This window comes from Gouania willdenowi, chromosome 1 (assembly GCF_900634775.1).
Source record: "Gouania willdenowi chromosome 1, fGouWil2.1, whole genome shotgun sequence".
Lineage (NCBI taxonomy): Eukaryota > Metazoa > Chordata > Actinopteri > Blenniiformes > Gobiesocidae > Gouania > Gouania willdenowi.
In genome coordinates, this window is record NC_041044.1 from 9,972,359 (window position 1) to 9,987,096 (window position 14,738).

At 37.1% G+C, this 14,738-nt stretch overlaps 2 protein-coding genes across 5 annotated transcripts in view; one reads left to right on the plus strand and one right to left on the minus strand.

Moving 5' to 3' along the window:
* Positions 1-74: 74 nt before the first annotated feature.
* Positions 75-9,236, minus strand: rbm34 (RNA binding motif protein 34). 3 transcript variants are annotated; one of them, XM_028449952.1, is made up of 11 exons: positions 9,091-9,236; positions 7,567-7,723; positions 7,304-7,434; positions 7,016-7,229; positions 6,841-6,900; positions 5,824-5,867; positions 1,403-1,486; positions 1,255-1,318; positions 1,126-1,171; positions 930-1,048; positions 75-831 (listed from the first exon to the last, which is right to left on the minus strand). In XM_028449952.1, the coding sequence occupies exons 1-11, from the start codon at positions 9,111-9,113 to the stop codon at positions 469-471; spliced, it is 1,305 nt and encodes a 434-aa protein (XP_028305753.1). In that variant the 5' UTR covers positions 9,114-9,236; the 3' UTR covers positions 75-468. The 3 variants fall into 3 exon arrangements, with proteins under 3 accessions (XP_028305753.1, XP_028305760.1, XP_028305745.1); XM_028449959.1 differs by having other exon boundaries at positions 1,126-1,168; positions 7,304-7,437; XM_028449944.1 differs by having other exon boundaries at positions 7,304-7,437.
* Positions 9,237-10,739: 1,503 nt separating this feature from the next.
* Positions 10,740-14,738, plus strand: part of tbce (tubulin folding cofactor E) — a 31,778-nt gene continuing 27,779 nt past the window's right edge. Inside the window, exons 1-2 of one of the 2 annotated variants that reach the window (XM_028456627.1) lie at positions 10,740-10,887; positions 10,968-11,159. In XM_028456627.1, coding sequence (XP_028312428.1) covers positions 11,045-11,159 — 115 coding nt within the window. In that variant the 5' untranslated portion in view covers positions 10,740-10,887; positions 10,968-11,044. Of the gene's footprint in view, positions 11,160-14,738 lie in introns of both variants that reach the window. The other variant, XM_028456616.1, reaches the window with a different exon arrangement.

The following is a 14,738-nucleotide window of genomic DNA, read 5'->3' on the forward strand; positions in this document are numbered from 1 at the left end:
AACACATTACCTAAAGCAGGAATTTTACTTTGCTAAAGCATAGTTAAAACAGTAAATTAAGTCTCACCCTGCAGTTTACTCAGTGAATTGTTTTATTAAAACATTTATCACTTTAACAATTCTCTAGCAGAAAAAGTGTGGGTACCCTAGTTTGGAGTCAACCTCCTGACAGTGATTGGGTGACAGTCAGCATCATGGAAAGGCCTTACTTTGGCCCAAGAATCTTAACATAACTGACCAGATAATGTTCTAGTGCAGATCTCTTTTAAACAAAATACAACACCTTGCTAGACAAATGTCAAAATGTTTTTTTTTAACTGACACTAGTTTCAAATCAACCATAACAGGACTTAGAAAAAGTCAAATTTTGTAAAGTAGGTTCTGCTTTTGAATATGCAGCCTGTTTCTGTTGGTTAGAAAAATAGCCTTCACAGACATCATTACTTATTCTTGTTTTTCCTGACAGTTCTAGGGATTTGCACCTACAATGTGAACACATTTGGTTGGCTTCTTTTTCTTCTTCAGTCCTTTCTTTTTAGTCTTTTTGCTTGGATCTACCATCTCCCCTTTAAATGAGCTTGGGCGTTTGGTGAACTGCTGTTTTCCAGTAAACTTCCTCTGAGATCTGAATCCCCCTCGACGAGCTTCAGCCTCTGAACTGGAGCCCTTCCTGGAATCCTTCGTAGGACTTTTTCCAGCCCTTTTTGATGCTCCTTTGCTGTCCATTTTTTTCTTGTTCTTTTCTTTCTTAACTGACCTCATCACTCGGATGGATCTCTCTGCCAGCTTTGAACCATTCAGTTCTAATGCCAACTGCACATAGTCAGCACTCTGCAACACAGGTTCACACAAGGAGAGACAAATGACAAATGCACTGCTTGCTGGCACAAAAGGTGGTGAAGTTCCAAGATTGTGAATGGTGTGTGTACCTTAAACAGGACATAGCCAAATCCTTTCCCCATTCCAGTGTTTTGGTCTCGGACCAGCCGCACTGCCTCCACTGCTCCGATCACCTCAAAATGTTTTCGAAGAGCCACTTCTGTTATGTCTGCATAACAAAAGAGTTTTAGGATGACTGCAAATTGCATGCACAGTTACAGGATAATCAACTGTGTAGTAACTCACCAAAAGGTAGATTTCCCACAAAAACAGAACATTTGTGATCATGCTGCTGCAAGACAATAGCAGAATGTGTCCAATGCAAATATTCAGGTTCACAAGTACAACATTATCATGTGCCGTGTGCAGACTTACCGATGAGCTGCCTGTGACTCTGTCCACTCTGATGTGGAAGTCTTTCTCTACCTCCAAACCATTCCTGCAAAACAAATGGCATCAGATATTTTGATGGTGATTTGTGTAATGAAATGGTATGATGTGTTGGCCCTCAGCAGTGACTGACCTCTGCAGTGCTTTGGTAGCTCCACCCTCTTCTTTGAACACTACATAGGCATTTATGCTCTGTTTCTTTGGATGAACTTGGCGTCTGTAAATGAAAAAATAATTAAAATGAAGTTCTACAGAAAGTGAGTGACTGAACAAGTTAAGAGTATAAAATCTATTTGGAACCACAAAACATTTCCAGATGTCTGGTTTTCCTAAGTCAAGATGGAAAAGGGGAAATCAATGTAATAAACAAAAAACAAAAACAAAAAAAATACACAAACACATTGGCAAAGTTACACTGTCCAAACATAATTTCATCAAACACTCTTTTATTTGAAAGAAGAAAAAAAACTAACAAGATACAAAGAGAAAAACCAATGTTTACAATCAGCCATAATACTGATCGTACAGTGTAGTTATCAACCTCAGAAGAGTTAAAAGGTGAAACATTGCTTTATGGACTGTGATACAACCCACACTAAATCCTTAAAGGCAGTTTTGTCTTGTAAAAAAAAGTGGCAAAGAATTTGTAATGTATGGAGATTCAGGGACACAAAAAGGCAGGAGTACTTAGAAAATGTGTAAACACTTGTGTGTAGTAAGTAAATGTATAATGACTTAATTACTGCTAAATATTTAAATTAACTGAAAGAGTACCTGCAGCCATTCAGAGGACCCATTTGTTTTCTACCTTATTCCTTATTGAAGGTACAGAACCCTGCGAGCTTCAGTACATTCACCGAACCCTTCGATAAATAAATTAAATATTTCTTCGAAGAATAGGTACCGGTATATTTTATTCAGACACACGTAAATCTGGGCAGATTTTTTGCTTTGTTAAAAATTCTTTTCATTTTTATAAATCAATATTCAAAATTAAAATCTTATAGGCACCGACAGACCCCAGCAACCCTGAAAAACAGGAACAAGTGGCTCTGAAAATGGATGGATTAAAATCCTAGATTCATCTTGTAATTTATCTTTTAATAAACTAGTTTATCATGGAAATCTATTTGTTGTAACACATTGTTACTGTCTTGACCCCTGCCCAGCCCTGCAGTTTTATGACCTATTATAAAAACCGTGTTTATATACTCTTAAATGTTAAGTCTACACTAGGGTACTGTTCTGTAAAGTCTTAGTAATTCAGCATATCTATTAAAAATATTTTCAATTCAGTGTTCAGTAGATTTATTTCTCCAACATTGTCTTTAATGCGCAACTTTTTCAACTATACCAGAATCTACAGTTATTATTATTAATAATAATAATAATAATAATACATCAATTTTGTATAGTGCTTTCTTGGACACTCAAAGTCGCTTTACAGAATTAAGGGATTTTTCTTTTACACCACAGTTAGTGGTGGTAAACTACTGTTGTAGCCACACAGGGGCAGACTGACAGAAATGGCAAAAATACCCAGATTCCTTACTTGAGTAGAAGTAAAATACCTATGAAAAAAACGACTTGAATAAAAGTAAAAAATACTGATCCAAATATCTACTCAAGTGAAAGTAAAAAGTACAGGCTTTGAAATGTACTCAAAAGTACTTTTAAAAGTAAAAAGTATTTCTGTTGCACGATTCACTGCCTACAAAGCTATTAAACACAGGATCATTTATATGGAATCTGCTTTAGCAATAATGTTTGAACAAACACGACCTGTCTCGTATCCTAATGTACTTCACTCTATAGTCATTTAGGCATTTGTATTGTACACTTAAGGTTAACACATCACATTTCTGACCATTGTGTGCAGCCCTGGTTATGACAAAAGGCTCTTAACCAGGGGTGCACACAACTATTTTGATCTGGTTCTCAAGGAGGACCAGAGGTTGTTTCTTGGTGGAACTCATTTTTTTAATGTCTGAGTCATGGGTCAGATACTTTTTCTGATAAAATAAAAACATCTGACTTCATGAAATGAAAAAGAAAAAAACCCACAAGTTTCACTTGAACATTACTGCTGTTAACAGTACTGGTTACCTTTTTTGATCATTTTAACAGGAGCAGCACTTACCTAAAATCATTTCCCCAGACAATGTTTGTATCCCAAGAACAAGAATAATGTCTGTACTGTAAAATGTTAGGTACTCAAATGAGCACCAACACACTTGGATGTGGTGCTCATTTTAATATGTTCAGCGCTTCATGTCTTTCTCTGGTGTCATCTGTTTACTACTAACAGCGCTGTGCAGCTCTAAAGTGTTATTTGTTTTAGCCACTAGCTTAGTAGCGGTGTACACCGCTGAGAGATGTTTCATTAGATTAGAATAACTTAGAACACTTGACATGTATTTTTTTCTTTTTACAGCAGAAGGTTGAAGTAGTGATTGTTCTTACATGCAGTTTTAAATCAACAGAGTGCTCCAGGCTCCATATTTATACTTCTTGTCCTCTCACTGTCAGCACAAGCTTGTTAGCAATGCCCACTTACCTGAACTCTGTCACTACATCATTACTTGTATGTCTGTGTAAGCCCTCCCCCTCCCCTTACTTTCAGCTTCTGTCTGATCCTGGCTGTTTGAGCAGCAAATATTTTTACAAAAAAAATACACAAAATGACAACAGATATGCACAAAACTACACTAAAAACTATACAAAAATACACAAAATGACTCCAGAATCACACTACAATGGCAACAAAAAACAATTATACATAAAATACTCAAAATGACAACTGAAAGATACAAAAATACACATAATGAACTTAACAATATTTATACAAAAATTAAACAAAACCACAAGTGAAATGCACAAAAACACAAAATGACTACAAAAACCATATATTACAGAAAAATACACCAAACGACTACAAAAATATGAAAATGACTCAAAATCAGGGCTCTTCACTAATTTTTCCAGTGGTGGCACTGGTCTCACCAGCACAGAATTTGAGTGCACCCTTTTTTTGAACGGGGGTGGGGGGGGGTACAGCATAGCCATGCATGCAGATGAATAGTTGACTTAACTGGCGTACTGTAGTTTTCTATGAAGTAAAGATTGACAATGACTTGAGATATTTGCAAAATATTTTAATGTTTTAGTGACAATAATACATTTTTCTGCAACAAGCAGTGGCTGAAATAACAGGTAATTTATTTTATATAATTTTAAGACGTAAATTTTTTTTTTTTTTTTTTTTTTTAAATAACAGCAAAGCATAACAACAGGTTACATGCATTCTGTTTTTATTTTTGCAGAAATGCTGTACTTGAATTAACTTAACAGTAGCATAACCAACTGAACATCTGCATTGCTTCACCCCATGGAATTAAATTCAGAGGGTCCAGTTCTTATAGTGGGGTCTCCTAACCCTCTTCCCCTGGACAGGGGTCTGTAACCTTTACTCTACACAAAACCATTTAACCTCATCTCACCTGGATTAAAGTCCCACAAAAAATACCTTCTTAATGAAGACAATACAGTATTAAATTCTATACAGTTAAAATGATATAGAATAATGTTTGATTTAATTTGATTTATATTGATTATGTAAATGGAAACTTAAAAACAGTTCAAAATAAAATAAATTGACATCAAGAAATAAAACCGTATCTTTCATCTTCAAATTCTTACACATCTCAGTTTACATGAACACAATGTTATATAAAGAAGATTTATTTTAGTTAATGTATTTGAAAGGCTACAAAAGTAACTTGAATTTGACAACACGTGATCATGTGGTCAACACATGCTAATTGCTCATTTCTTGTCACACATAAAACATGCAGATTTAACTGACACATTGGTGGTTAAATTAATCTGTTCAGTTTTACTGCTGCCCTCAATGTGAGCACACACTCACCCAAGGGCTCGTTATGCCTGGCTCTGTTCATAGCGGACCACGCACACTCCAAAGGAGCTCATTAGTGTTTATAATAATGGTGCATTCACCGTTCAATTACCTGCAGCCAAGTAGTGTGAGCACGCACCGTCTCCTCACCCAGGCCCGCGGGCATAAAGCCTGACCCGACCCGAGCCTGACCCATTAACTTAAATTGTAGGTCTGAGCCCGAAACAAACTTGACGTAAATTATTATTTTATTGAACGCATTGCAGCTGGTAGATTATTAGAGCGGTGCCTTGCGCAGCGAGGGGGGCAGCCCAAAATATATTGTAATGACATGACTCGGGCCGTTATCACAGTTTTACAGGCTTTAATGGAGGTCGCAGTAAAATGCCAAAAATAAACAATCAAACAGAAATAACATATAGAAATACTGTAGGAAGTAGCAGTGCCTCTACTTCCTACAGGCACTGCACTAGTATGATGTTAAACCACTATGTGCACCATCAAAGTGTGAGAGAGGACACAGATGCTAAACTGGTAGTCAATAACAAATACACAGGAAGTCTTGGTACCTTGTATGAAACTAAATACAGTGCAAGAAGTTGATGAAGTTCTAGTGGCAGCAGTAAAGAAACACTTACCTAATTGTAGCTAGTTTTCGAGACATGGATGGATCCTCTCGTACCTGTAGTGGTAAAATAAAACACAAATCACATGATATGTCTAATCATAATATAAATATAATAAATGTAAACCGCCATGAGAAAACCAATAACAAATCAACCAGGGGGGATTTTTAGTTATTTACAGATTCCAAAAGCGTGAATTCTAAGCTTTCCAATGGTATCACAGACATAGAAATTAAATTGTATTTGAAGAAGTTATGACCATTTAAATGTTGTGACTAAGTACATAAGGGAGAAAACAGTCCTCAAAGATTCTGAAATTTTCGTGGCCTCAGAGCAGCAGGCTGAGAGGACAGAAACAAAGTCTGTGCTTACTCTATTTTGCATTAACCACACCCCGCAGCAATAGTTTTCCATAGCATTTCAACTGTTTTAATGCAATATATCCACAAACACACCTTCAGTGTTGAATTAAAGCACAGCGTGAGTGTTCAGAAAGTTTCATTTTTAGGAGCAGCTTGTATTGCCTTTATCAATTTAGCCGACGCATTCTCCGCGTGTTTGACTCAATGCAATGCAGCAGTAGTAAAAAGAAGTGTGTTTCAAACAGCTGACTTTAGTTATGAATTAATCTGCTGCGACAAAACACACACATCCTGAAGCCGCGTTTGTCTGACATAATCAGAATAGATGCTTGAGCAGCCATGTGTTTTACTTCAATGCGTAATTTATTACAAAGCGCTTGTACAACCTAAGAAAGCTGGTATGTTAACCAGCTGGTGGAATTCTACACAAATATTGCTCTATGAGCACAAAGTTTACAGCTTGAAAATCTCCCATGCTGTTATTTCAAGCATGGAGTGCTTTGTTTATAACTTCAACTGGCATATTTTGCTAAAAACAGCAACCCAAAAATCACATTTTTTTTTTGTGCCTTTTCTCCATCTTGCCGACTTACTCTTGGATTTACCATGGTGCGTCACTAATTCTTTAAAATAGAAAGAAAAAGCTATGAGGCAGATTTTTTTTTACCAAAGAGCGAAATCTGATTGATTCAATAGGTCCAGTGTCTCTGAAGATACTGCGCAGGGTCTGAAACAAAGAATTTCACCTATTTTATTTTACCACAATTCTCACAACAGATGCATAAAACAATGAGGGTGCAGGCTTGCGTTCTTTCACCATGTTTTATTACTGTGAATCATACCTTCTTAGAGCAGCTGATGGGCAGGTTACCAACAAACACTGTCTTTTTGCTCTTCACAGTCTCCTCCTCTCTGTTTGCCCTCAGCTTCTGTCTCTTCATCACCCAGTACGTTGCATCCTTTTCTTCCTCTGTATTCGACACCGTCCTCTTCCTCTTTGTTGTAGACTGCACCTCTCCTTTCAAATCCTCATCTGTGTCTTGAAATGTACTCTCCCTAAATGGAACACGGGCAGTGACATATAAGGGGCATTACAATAAAAAAGCAAGGCAATGAATTAGTCTATTTACCGGTTTTTCAAACTGTGATCAGCAGCACATTTGTCCTTGAGCTTTTTATTCTTTTTCTTCACACAGATTTCATCGTTAGCCTCTGGGCTGAGTTTTGGATGGTCGTTTGTGTCTGTGCTCTTCTTAACATGCTGCTTAAAAAAAAAAAAAAAAAAAAGCAGAGTGACAAATTACTATTAATATCCATTTTTTTTGTAATAAAAACTTAACACAGTCTGCTTGCTGATGAAGTGGGTATGACCAATTGTCAGATGAAGGGTCACCTTAGGTGCTGCTTGAAATACGAGTGATGCAGCCGGTGCAGGGGTGCTGAATAAAGCAAACAGGGATCCAGAGGCTGCAGGGCAGTTCTGAAGCAAACTTCCTGACACCTGACCAACTGTGTAGTCAGCTGACTGTTGCCCTAGTGATGCATCTTCACTGTGGATAGAAGCGCAGCAAGGATTTTACCATTATCAAAAACAAGGTGAATGATTAGGTGAAAGATTATTCATTATCCAAAGCTATATTGTCTTATACCACATTCATGATGGAGGTAAAAATGATATATAGCTACATTCAGCAAAAGCAAAACTGCAGTTTAGCGATCACTCTACCTGACAAGTGATCCTTGACCTTACTTTTGAATAGGGTTGCCAGCCATTCATAAAAAAACAGTATCGTCCTTTATTTTCATATAAAATGACCGTTACTTGTTCATTTTTTTAAGTGATAAAGGACATACAGTGGGTAAAAATAAGTATTGAACACAGCACAATTATTATCAATAAATAAATGCACTTCTTAAGGCGATATTGTTATCCACACATGCAAAGAAATCAAACCATAGATGTCCATAAATTAAGTTACATGTAATATTGTGTACCTTAGAACATCCAGTTAATCAACAGAAACACACACACGCACCCCTGTAACTGCTGAGAAACTCACCTGGTGGCTTCAGTAACTTTAAAAATGTAGTAGTAGTTCATTCGGCCATTTCAGTCCATTTATATGGTGGCTGGGAAGTGTCAGGTGAATGCATTAACAGAAACGAACACAAATGCAAACCGGCCACAACACAAATGCAAACCGGCCACAACGGAAGTGTTTCCGCAACGGAAGTGTTTTCGACGGACGGGTATTATGATATGATAGCCTGATATGAAAAATATAAGAGTATCCTAATCAACTTTCACTTACTTTCATACGTGTTTCGATGTCTTCTTGTTCTTCTCTGTTCTGGTGGGTTAAAAACATCCGCCAGAAACGTGTCCGTCTGTAATACCGGTCCATCGGAAACACTTCCGTTGTGGCCATTTTGCATTCACATTGTGACCTTTTTGCATTTGTGTTCATTTCTTTAAATACATTCACCCGGCCACCGAGTTTCCGCAACGGAAGTGTTTCCGACGGACACGTTTCTGGCGGATGTTTTTAACCCACCAGAACAGAGAAGAACAAGAAGAAGACATCGAAACACGTATGAAAGTAAGTGAAAGTTGGTTAGGATACTCTTTTATTTTTCATATCAGGCTATCATATCATAATACCCGTCCGTCGAAAACACTTCCGTTGTGGCCGGTTTGCATTCGTGTTGTGACCTGTTTGCATTTGTGTTCGTTTCTGTAAATGCATTCACCTGACACTTCCCAGCCACCGTACATTTAACATTAACAAAACATTTCCATTATCTCGTGTACAGCACGACCGAAATGGTTTAGGCTGAAGTTAATACTTATTATGCCTAACCCTGTTTACAGACTTCCACGACACAAAAACACAAGGGAGGTAAGTCATGAACAAACCTGTGAGAGGGTTTCTTCTTCATGGCTTCTAAGATAAATTACGTGCAGACTGAGGAAATATTTTGTGTTCGGCAGCAGCACGCTGACTTTTCACACACGTTTAGCTGGTATGAACATGAGTGTCCTGCACTGAACAGTTTCCCCCCGAGAACACGGTAACACTTGTACAATGGTTCCGTTGATGAACATTGATCATAGTCATAAATGCAACACACAATACGGAGTTTGAGTGAATGAATGAGAACAATATATACGAGCTATTTCGACATTTGTCGCTTTTTTAAAAAAAACTGTTATTTAAAGTCAAGCTAGTAGTTTTCATGTGCGACACCAAAATATTTCCGAGTGCCTGTTCTTCTGAGGTATGTAGTGATGGGCAGATGAAGCTACTCCAATGTGTGATATTTTGCTTAAAAAGTATGTGAAATAAACGGTCAGCAAAATGAAGAAATATGCAATGCATGTCCTATTTCGTTTATGTTCATGAGCAGCATTATTTAAATGAAAAATGCTGGCATTAATGAAAATAGAAATATTTTTTATAGTGGAGTATGGGCAGTGAAAGTGATTGTATAACTTTTTGTTATAAGTACCACAACTCCCTGGCACACAACAGACACTTTTGATTTGATTTGATTGATTGATTTATTTTCGAACATGTAAAAACATATAAACCATACATATACAATAAGGAATGTCACAATAATAATAATAATAATAATAATAATAATAATGGATCAATTTTATATAGCGCTTTTTAGGACACTCAAAGTCGCTTTACAGAATTAAGGGACTATTCTTTCACTCCACACTTAGTGGTTCATATATATATATATATATATATATATATATATATATATATATATATATATATATATACACACACAGATACTGTATACATTCACATAAACAATGTACATATAGGGCGTGGCCAGCCGGCGAGTCTTTGTACTTCACGGCATATGTCTTTGATACCAGCCCGATGCGCGCATTTCCTCTTTTTCTGCTCACTCAGAAAATTGTTCTCTGTGGAGTGATTGCCTGTCTGTATGTATATAATTTGTAAAATGTTTGTACATTAAATATTTCTGTAAATAAAAAATCACATATCACCGTCTGGATTACTCGACACATGCTTCAAAGACCGTCACATGTGCTTTAATGCCTCTGCATTATCTCTATAAAGAGCGGTTCAGTCAGTGTCCTGTCCTCTCAATTAGACACTTTTAACTAAAATGGGGTTTGACCATATGGTTGAATGAAACGATGTTTTTGTTAGGTAAAAGGGAAACAGATGAATGTGTGGAATGTAAAGTCACAGAAAACGTTGAACACATAATGTATCATTGCACAAAATATTGAGAAGAGAGAATAAGGCTAAATCAAAAGATAAGAGAGGCAGGGAGGAAATGAAAAATTGAGGGATTACTTGGAACAACAGCAGAGGGAATCAAGCAAACACAGAATACTTGCGATAGAATACTTAAAGATAGAGATATATCATAGGATTTAGTTTATTATTATTTGTACGTGTGTTTTGTTTGTTTATTGATTTTTGTTAAAAGCTCAAGCTACATACTCCGGTACAGTAGGTGGCGGTATGCACCTCTTTAAGTTATGTTGTAACCCGCCATTAAACTAAAAGAAGAAGAAGCAGTCCTCTCACTGGAAGGTGTTTAAACTGTGCTGGAATCAAAGGCTGCGTCCCTCCTATCTCCTTTCCTATCCACTATTCCATAACCCCGTGGCTGACGTCACGGGGTTAAGGTTAGGTGTTGGGAGAGGAGTTAGGAAAAGGTGATTACGTTTGTTTTGACGATCACACGCACTTCCACTAGGTGACGTAATAATCTTATGGCCCCGCCTCCTTTCACCAGAAAATGACGACTTAAACACTTCCGGGGGTAAAGAACAGTGCACATTAAATAGTCAGACTCACACACACGACGCCCTGATGGCAGGACAACACACGGACTCTGAGGTGACGATGGAGGCGGTGGGCAGGCGGTTGTCCTGTGACGGGGAGCTGGCCACGGTGCGCTATATCGGCCCGGTGCCACCAACTACAGGTACTACCACGGTATCAGAAGCACTTGCCAAGTCTAACCAACGTTGAACCGAATATATAGGTAATATTGTGTAGGAAAGCGAAATGCTAAACTTAGTACGGCTAGCCTAGAGCTAAGTTTTTCCTTCAATCAATCAATCTACGTTTTTATTGTCATTCGAAAAGAAGAACACAACGAAATGTCGTTGCATGCTGTACAGTGCTTAAATACCGGGTGCAGATCCTCTTAATAAATGCCCCCTGTGTAAGCATGGTATAAGTATGTGGCGCCACTAAAACATCTTAAAAGGCATCTAAAACAGAGAATATGGTCAGAATAGATGTGATTAATGCATCAATGCAAAGTCCAGTTCACAGTATTGCAGAGTATAATTTACTGTTCAGAGTTAAGAAACTAAGAAACATTTCCAGACTCCACCCATCAGACCTACACCAGGATGACATGAACTAAGATCAACCCTGATAGTTCGGACAGCGGAGTGCAGTTGGTCAGCTGTCCATTCCAGGCCCCTCAAGTCCCAAAAGTTGGGGGAAAATTGTAGCCCCCTAAGCGAGTTTGGATCCCGGGCCCCCATCCCTAATGTATCATCAGTACAAAATGACCGTATGACACATGCATTTAGCCTGACAACCCTTCTTATTAGTATTAATTAATTGAGATACAGTAGTTTGGCTGTATTGGGGGAATCAATCGGTTATAACTAACAAATAAACCTGAAATAAAACTAACTTAAAACTTAAGAACGTAACATGCATGTGTGCCTTTTACAGCCCATTCTGTATCTGATGACTGTACAGACGAAAGTGATGCACTGATTTTTTTTGTTTTCCTTTACGCCTTCATTATTTCAATATAAGTGAGCTAGAGCTGCACGATTTTGACAAAAAATATAATTGAGATTTTTCTGACAGATATTGTGATTTGATTTATGATTTAAAAAAATATTTTATACAATTAAATGCATGTGTTTTATTTTTTCCAAATTCCATTTAATTTTCCCCCCAAATTCCATGTTTTCCACATTAATTTTTTTAAATTCAATTTTTTTTTTTTTTAGAAATATCAATATATTTTTTCAGAAAATCTTAGTTTTTACCTCATGTGAGTAAACAAAATAAATACTAATAAATAAAAAACCCAGAATTAAACAAAAAACGTATGTAGAACATAAAATAAGATACAATTAAAAGGTAGATATAAGTTGTATTAAGTTTTGATCAACTTAATTTAAATTAACCTAATTTAAATGACCCTGATGACATCATTCCAGACCGTAATGATTACACAAGAACAAATAAACTCAAGGATGCATCAGTTATTTCACCACTAGAGGCCAGAATATTTGACAGTATTAGAAGTTATCATTAACCTACGATGTTTAAGACTCTACCATCCCTGGCAATAATGTTCTAGTCCACAACAACAGAAGAACTTTTCCCACAGATCTTCTGCAGCTCTGATGAGTTGTTGTTTAAACTCTGAGCAGGTGAAGCTGATTAAAGCTGGTCATGTTTTCACAGAGCACAGCAGCGCTACATGAGAAACGGACGGAGCTTCACAGATACGTTAAAGTTAAGCGGGCACTGGTGGCTTTGTATTTAGGAGTCAGTGATGATTTGCATAGTTTTTTGGCAGTTTAGATGGGGTTTAGTGTGGTTTAGACTGTGTTTGAAGCGGCCAGGACGGGAGGGGGCGGGCGGTGCATCTAATAAGCGGTCCCCGAAACATTTCCCTGTAAAAAGTCCTTTTCCTCACGTGGATTTTATAGGGCCCTAGTGTAGTTGTAAGCGCATTCACTGAGACTCGCTGCAGCACATACAAGCGTGTGTCCTGTAACTATTAATGATTGGCGAGCAGCCCAGGAAGGCGGTTCTCGGCGATTCTGATTGGTGAACATATACATCACTCAAATGATGGAGACAGAAGTAAAAACCTCCGCATCTGAGGTTAGGTTATTGCAGTAGTGAAAACCTCAATATCGATGCGAATAAAGTTAATCGTTCGGTCTTAATCTGAGCAGTGCTAAAGCGTCTACTAAGCAGAGGTTGAGGCGGACCACTAGGAATGTGCAGTATTTGATCATTTATGATTTACTGTCAAAAACATTCTCACCGGTATGAATATGTCATCAAACGATATAAACAATAAATTCCCATGTTGGAAATTAGCGAGGGCCACGGGCCATTTGCCCCAAAATTTAGCATCAGTGGTTGTCTTTTTGACAACTGTCAGGTCAGCAGGCTTCCCCACGATTGTGTAGCCTACAGAACTAGACTGGAGACCATTTAAAGGTCTTTGCAGGTGCACCAGGTGTCTTCAATATCGAATCTTTCCACAATATTTAAATTTTCTGAGATATTCAATTTGGGGTTTTTATTAGTTGTCAGTTATAATCATCAACATTAAAATAACTAAACATTTGAAATATGTCAGTCTGTGTGAAATGGATGTATGCATTGTACGAGTTTCACTTTTTGAATGGAATTTCTTTAGTAAATCAACTTTTTCATGATATTCTAATTTTATGACCAGCACCTGTATATAAAACTCTAATCTTTGTATCATTATGTCAGATATTATTGTATTTCTTTATTGTATCGTAGATATTGTTTCAGGTCTCCCAGCTTGATTATTTTTAGTATTATTTGTTTCTTTATTATTATTATTACTAATATTAGGTTATTTTTTATTTTATTCATTCTTTTCATTTTTCTATTTCTCTTTTTTTTTTAATTTTTAAAATTAAAATTTTCTTATAGAATCTACATGTTCTGCAGCTTTGCTTTGGTGCATGGGGATGTGGGGCCTCGGACCGGGGTGGCGGGGGGGGGGGTCGGGGTGTCCTCTTCTTTTGGGCCCTTTCACATTGTTAACATATAGCTGTGGACCTCTACTGTCTGGGTCAACCATAAAGCTGGAGGGTAGGCTTCCTCCCAAAAGGTTGTGGAAGCTACCCCACACATGGGACTTCAGCAGCTCTGGGTTGGCCCATGCCCGTATAGAGAGAGAAAGAGAGTTGTGACAATGGAAGTCCAAAATGTTTGACCGTCACGTGATTCATGTAAGACTGAATTTGTTCCCGGAAGTTAGTGGTGGGCCATTCCAATCCATTAATTCCTAGTGACATAACTGGGATTTTCAGTAATTTGTCATCAATAACTGCATTGATTGACAAAATTTATACAATACACTGTCATATGTATGTGTATATACAATATATGTTTATGTAATTCCAAAAATAGTTTTTTTTCCTAACATAAATATGTATTAATAATTAGTGTAAACAGCTTACCTGCTTTTTTGACATAATTAAGGCCAACATTAATTTGGTTCAAAAATGTGTTAATATGTATTGTATACAGAATGTATTGCTTTGAATTTTCTTTAATTTTCTTAAAAAAAAGAAGGGGTCATTAAAAAACACCATATCCAGACAGGACACATTGAAAACATATTTATAATGTTCATACATACTGTAAATACTATGCACTTAAGTACCAAGATAAATACATTAAATAAATGTCTAACAAAGTCAGAAACATTAATAACTTGTCATGCAGTTTGCTGTGCTGTATGGGG

What these genes read in the sequence shown, in the direction of transcription:
- rbm34 (XM_028449944.1), bottom strand. Translation starts at nt 9,113, where the DNA reads ATGAAGAAGAAACCCTCTCACAG. An exon ending in TATTTCAAGCAGCACCTAAG is followed by an intron (nt 7,438 to 7,566) that starts GTGACCCTTCAT and finishes TTTTTTTTTAAG; the next exon opens with CAGCATGTTAAGAAGAGCAC. An exon ending in GCTACCAAAGCACTGCAGAG is followed by an intron (nt 1,319 to 1,402) that starts GTCAGTCACTGC and finishes TTTGTTTTGCAG; the next exon opens with GAATGGTTTGGAGGTAGAGA.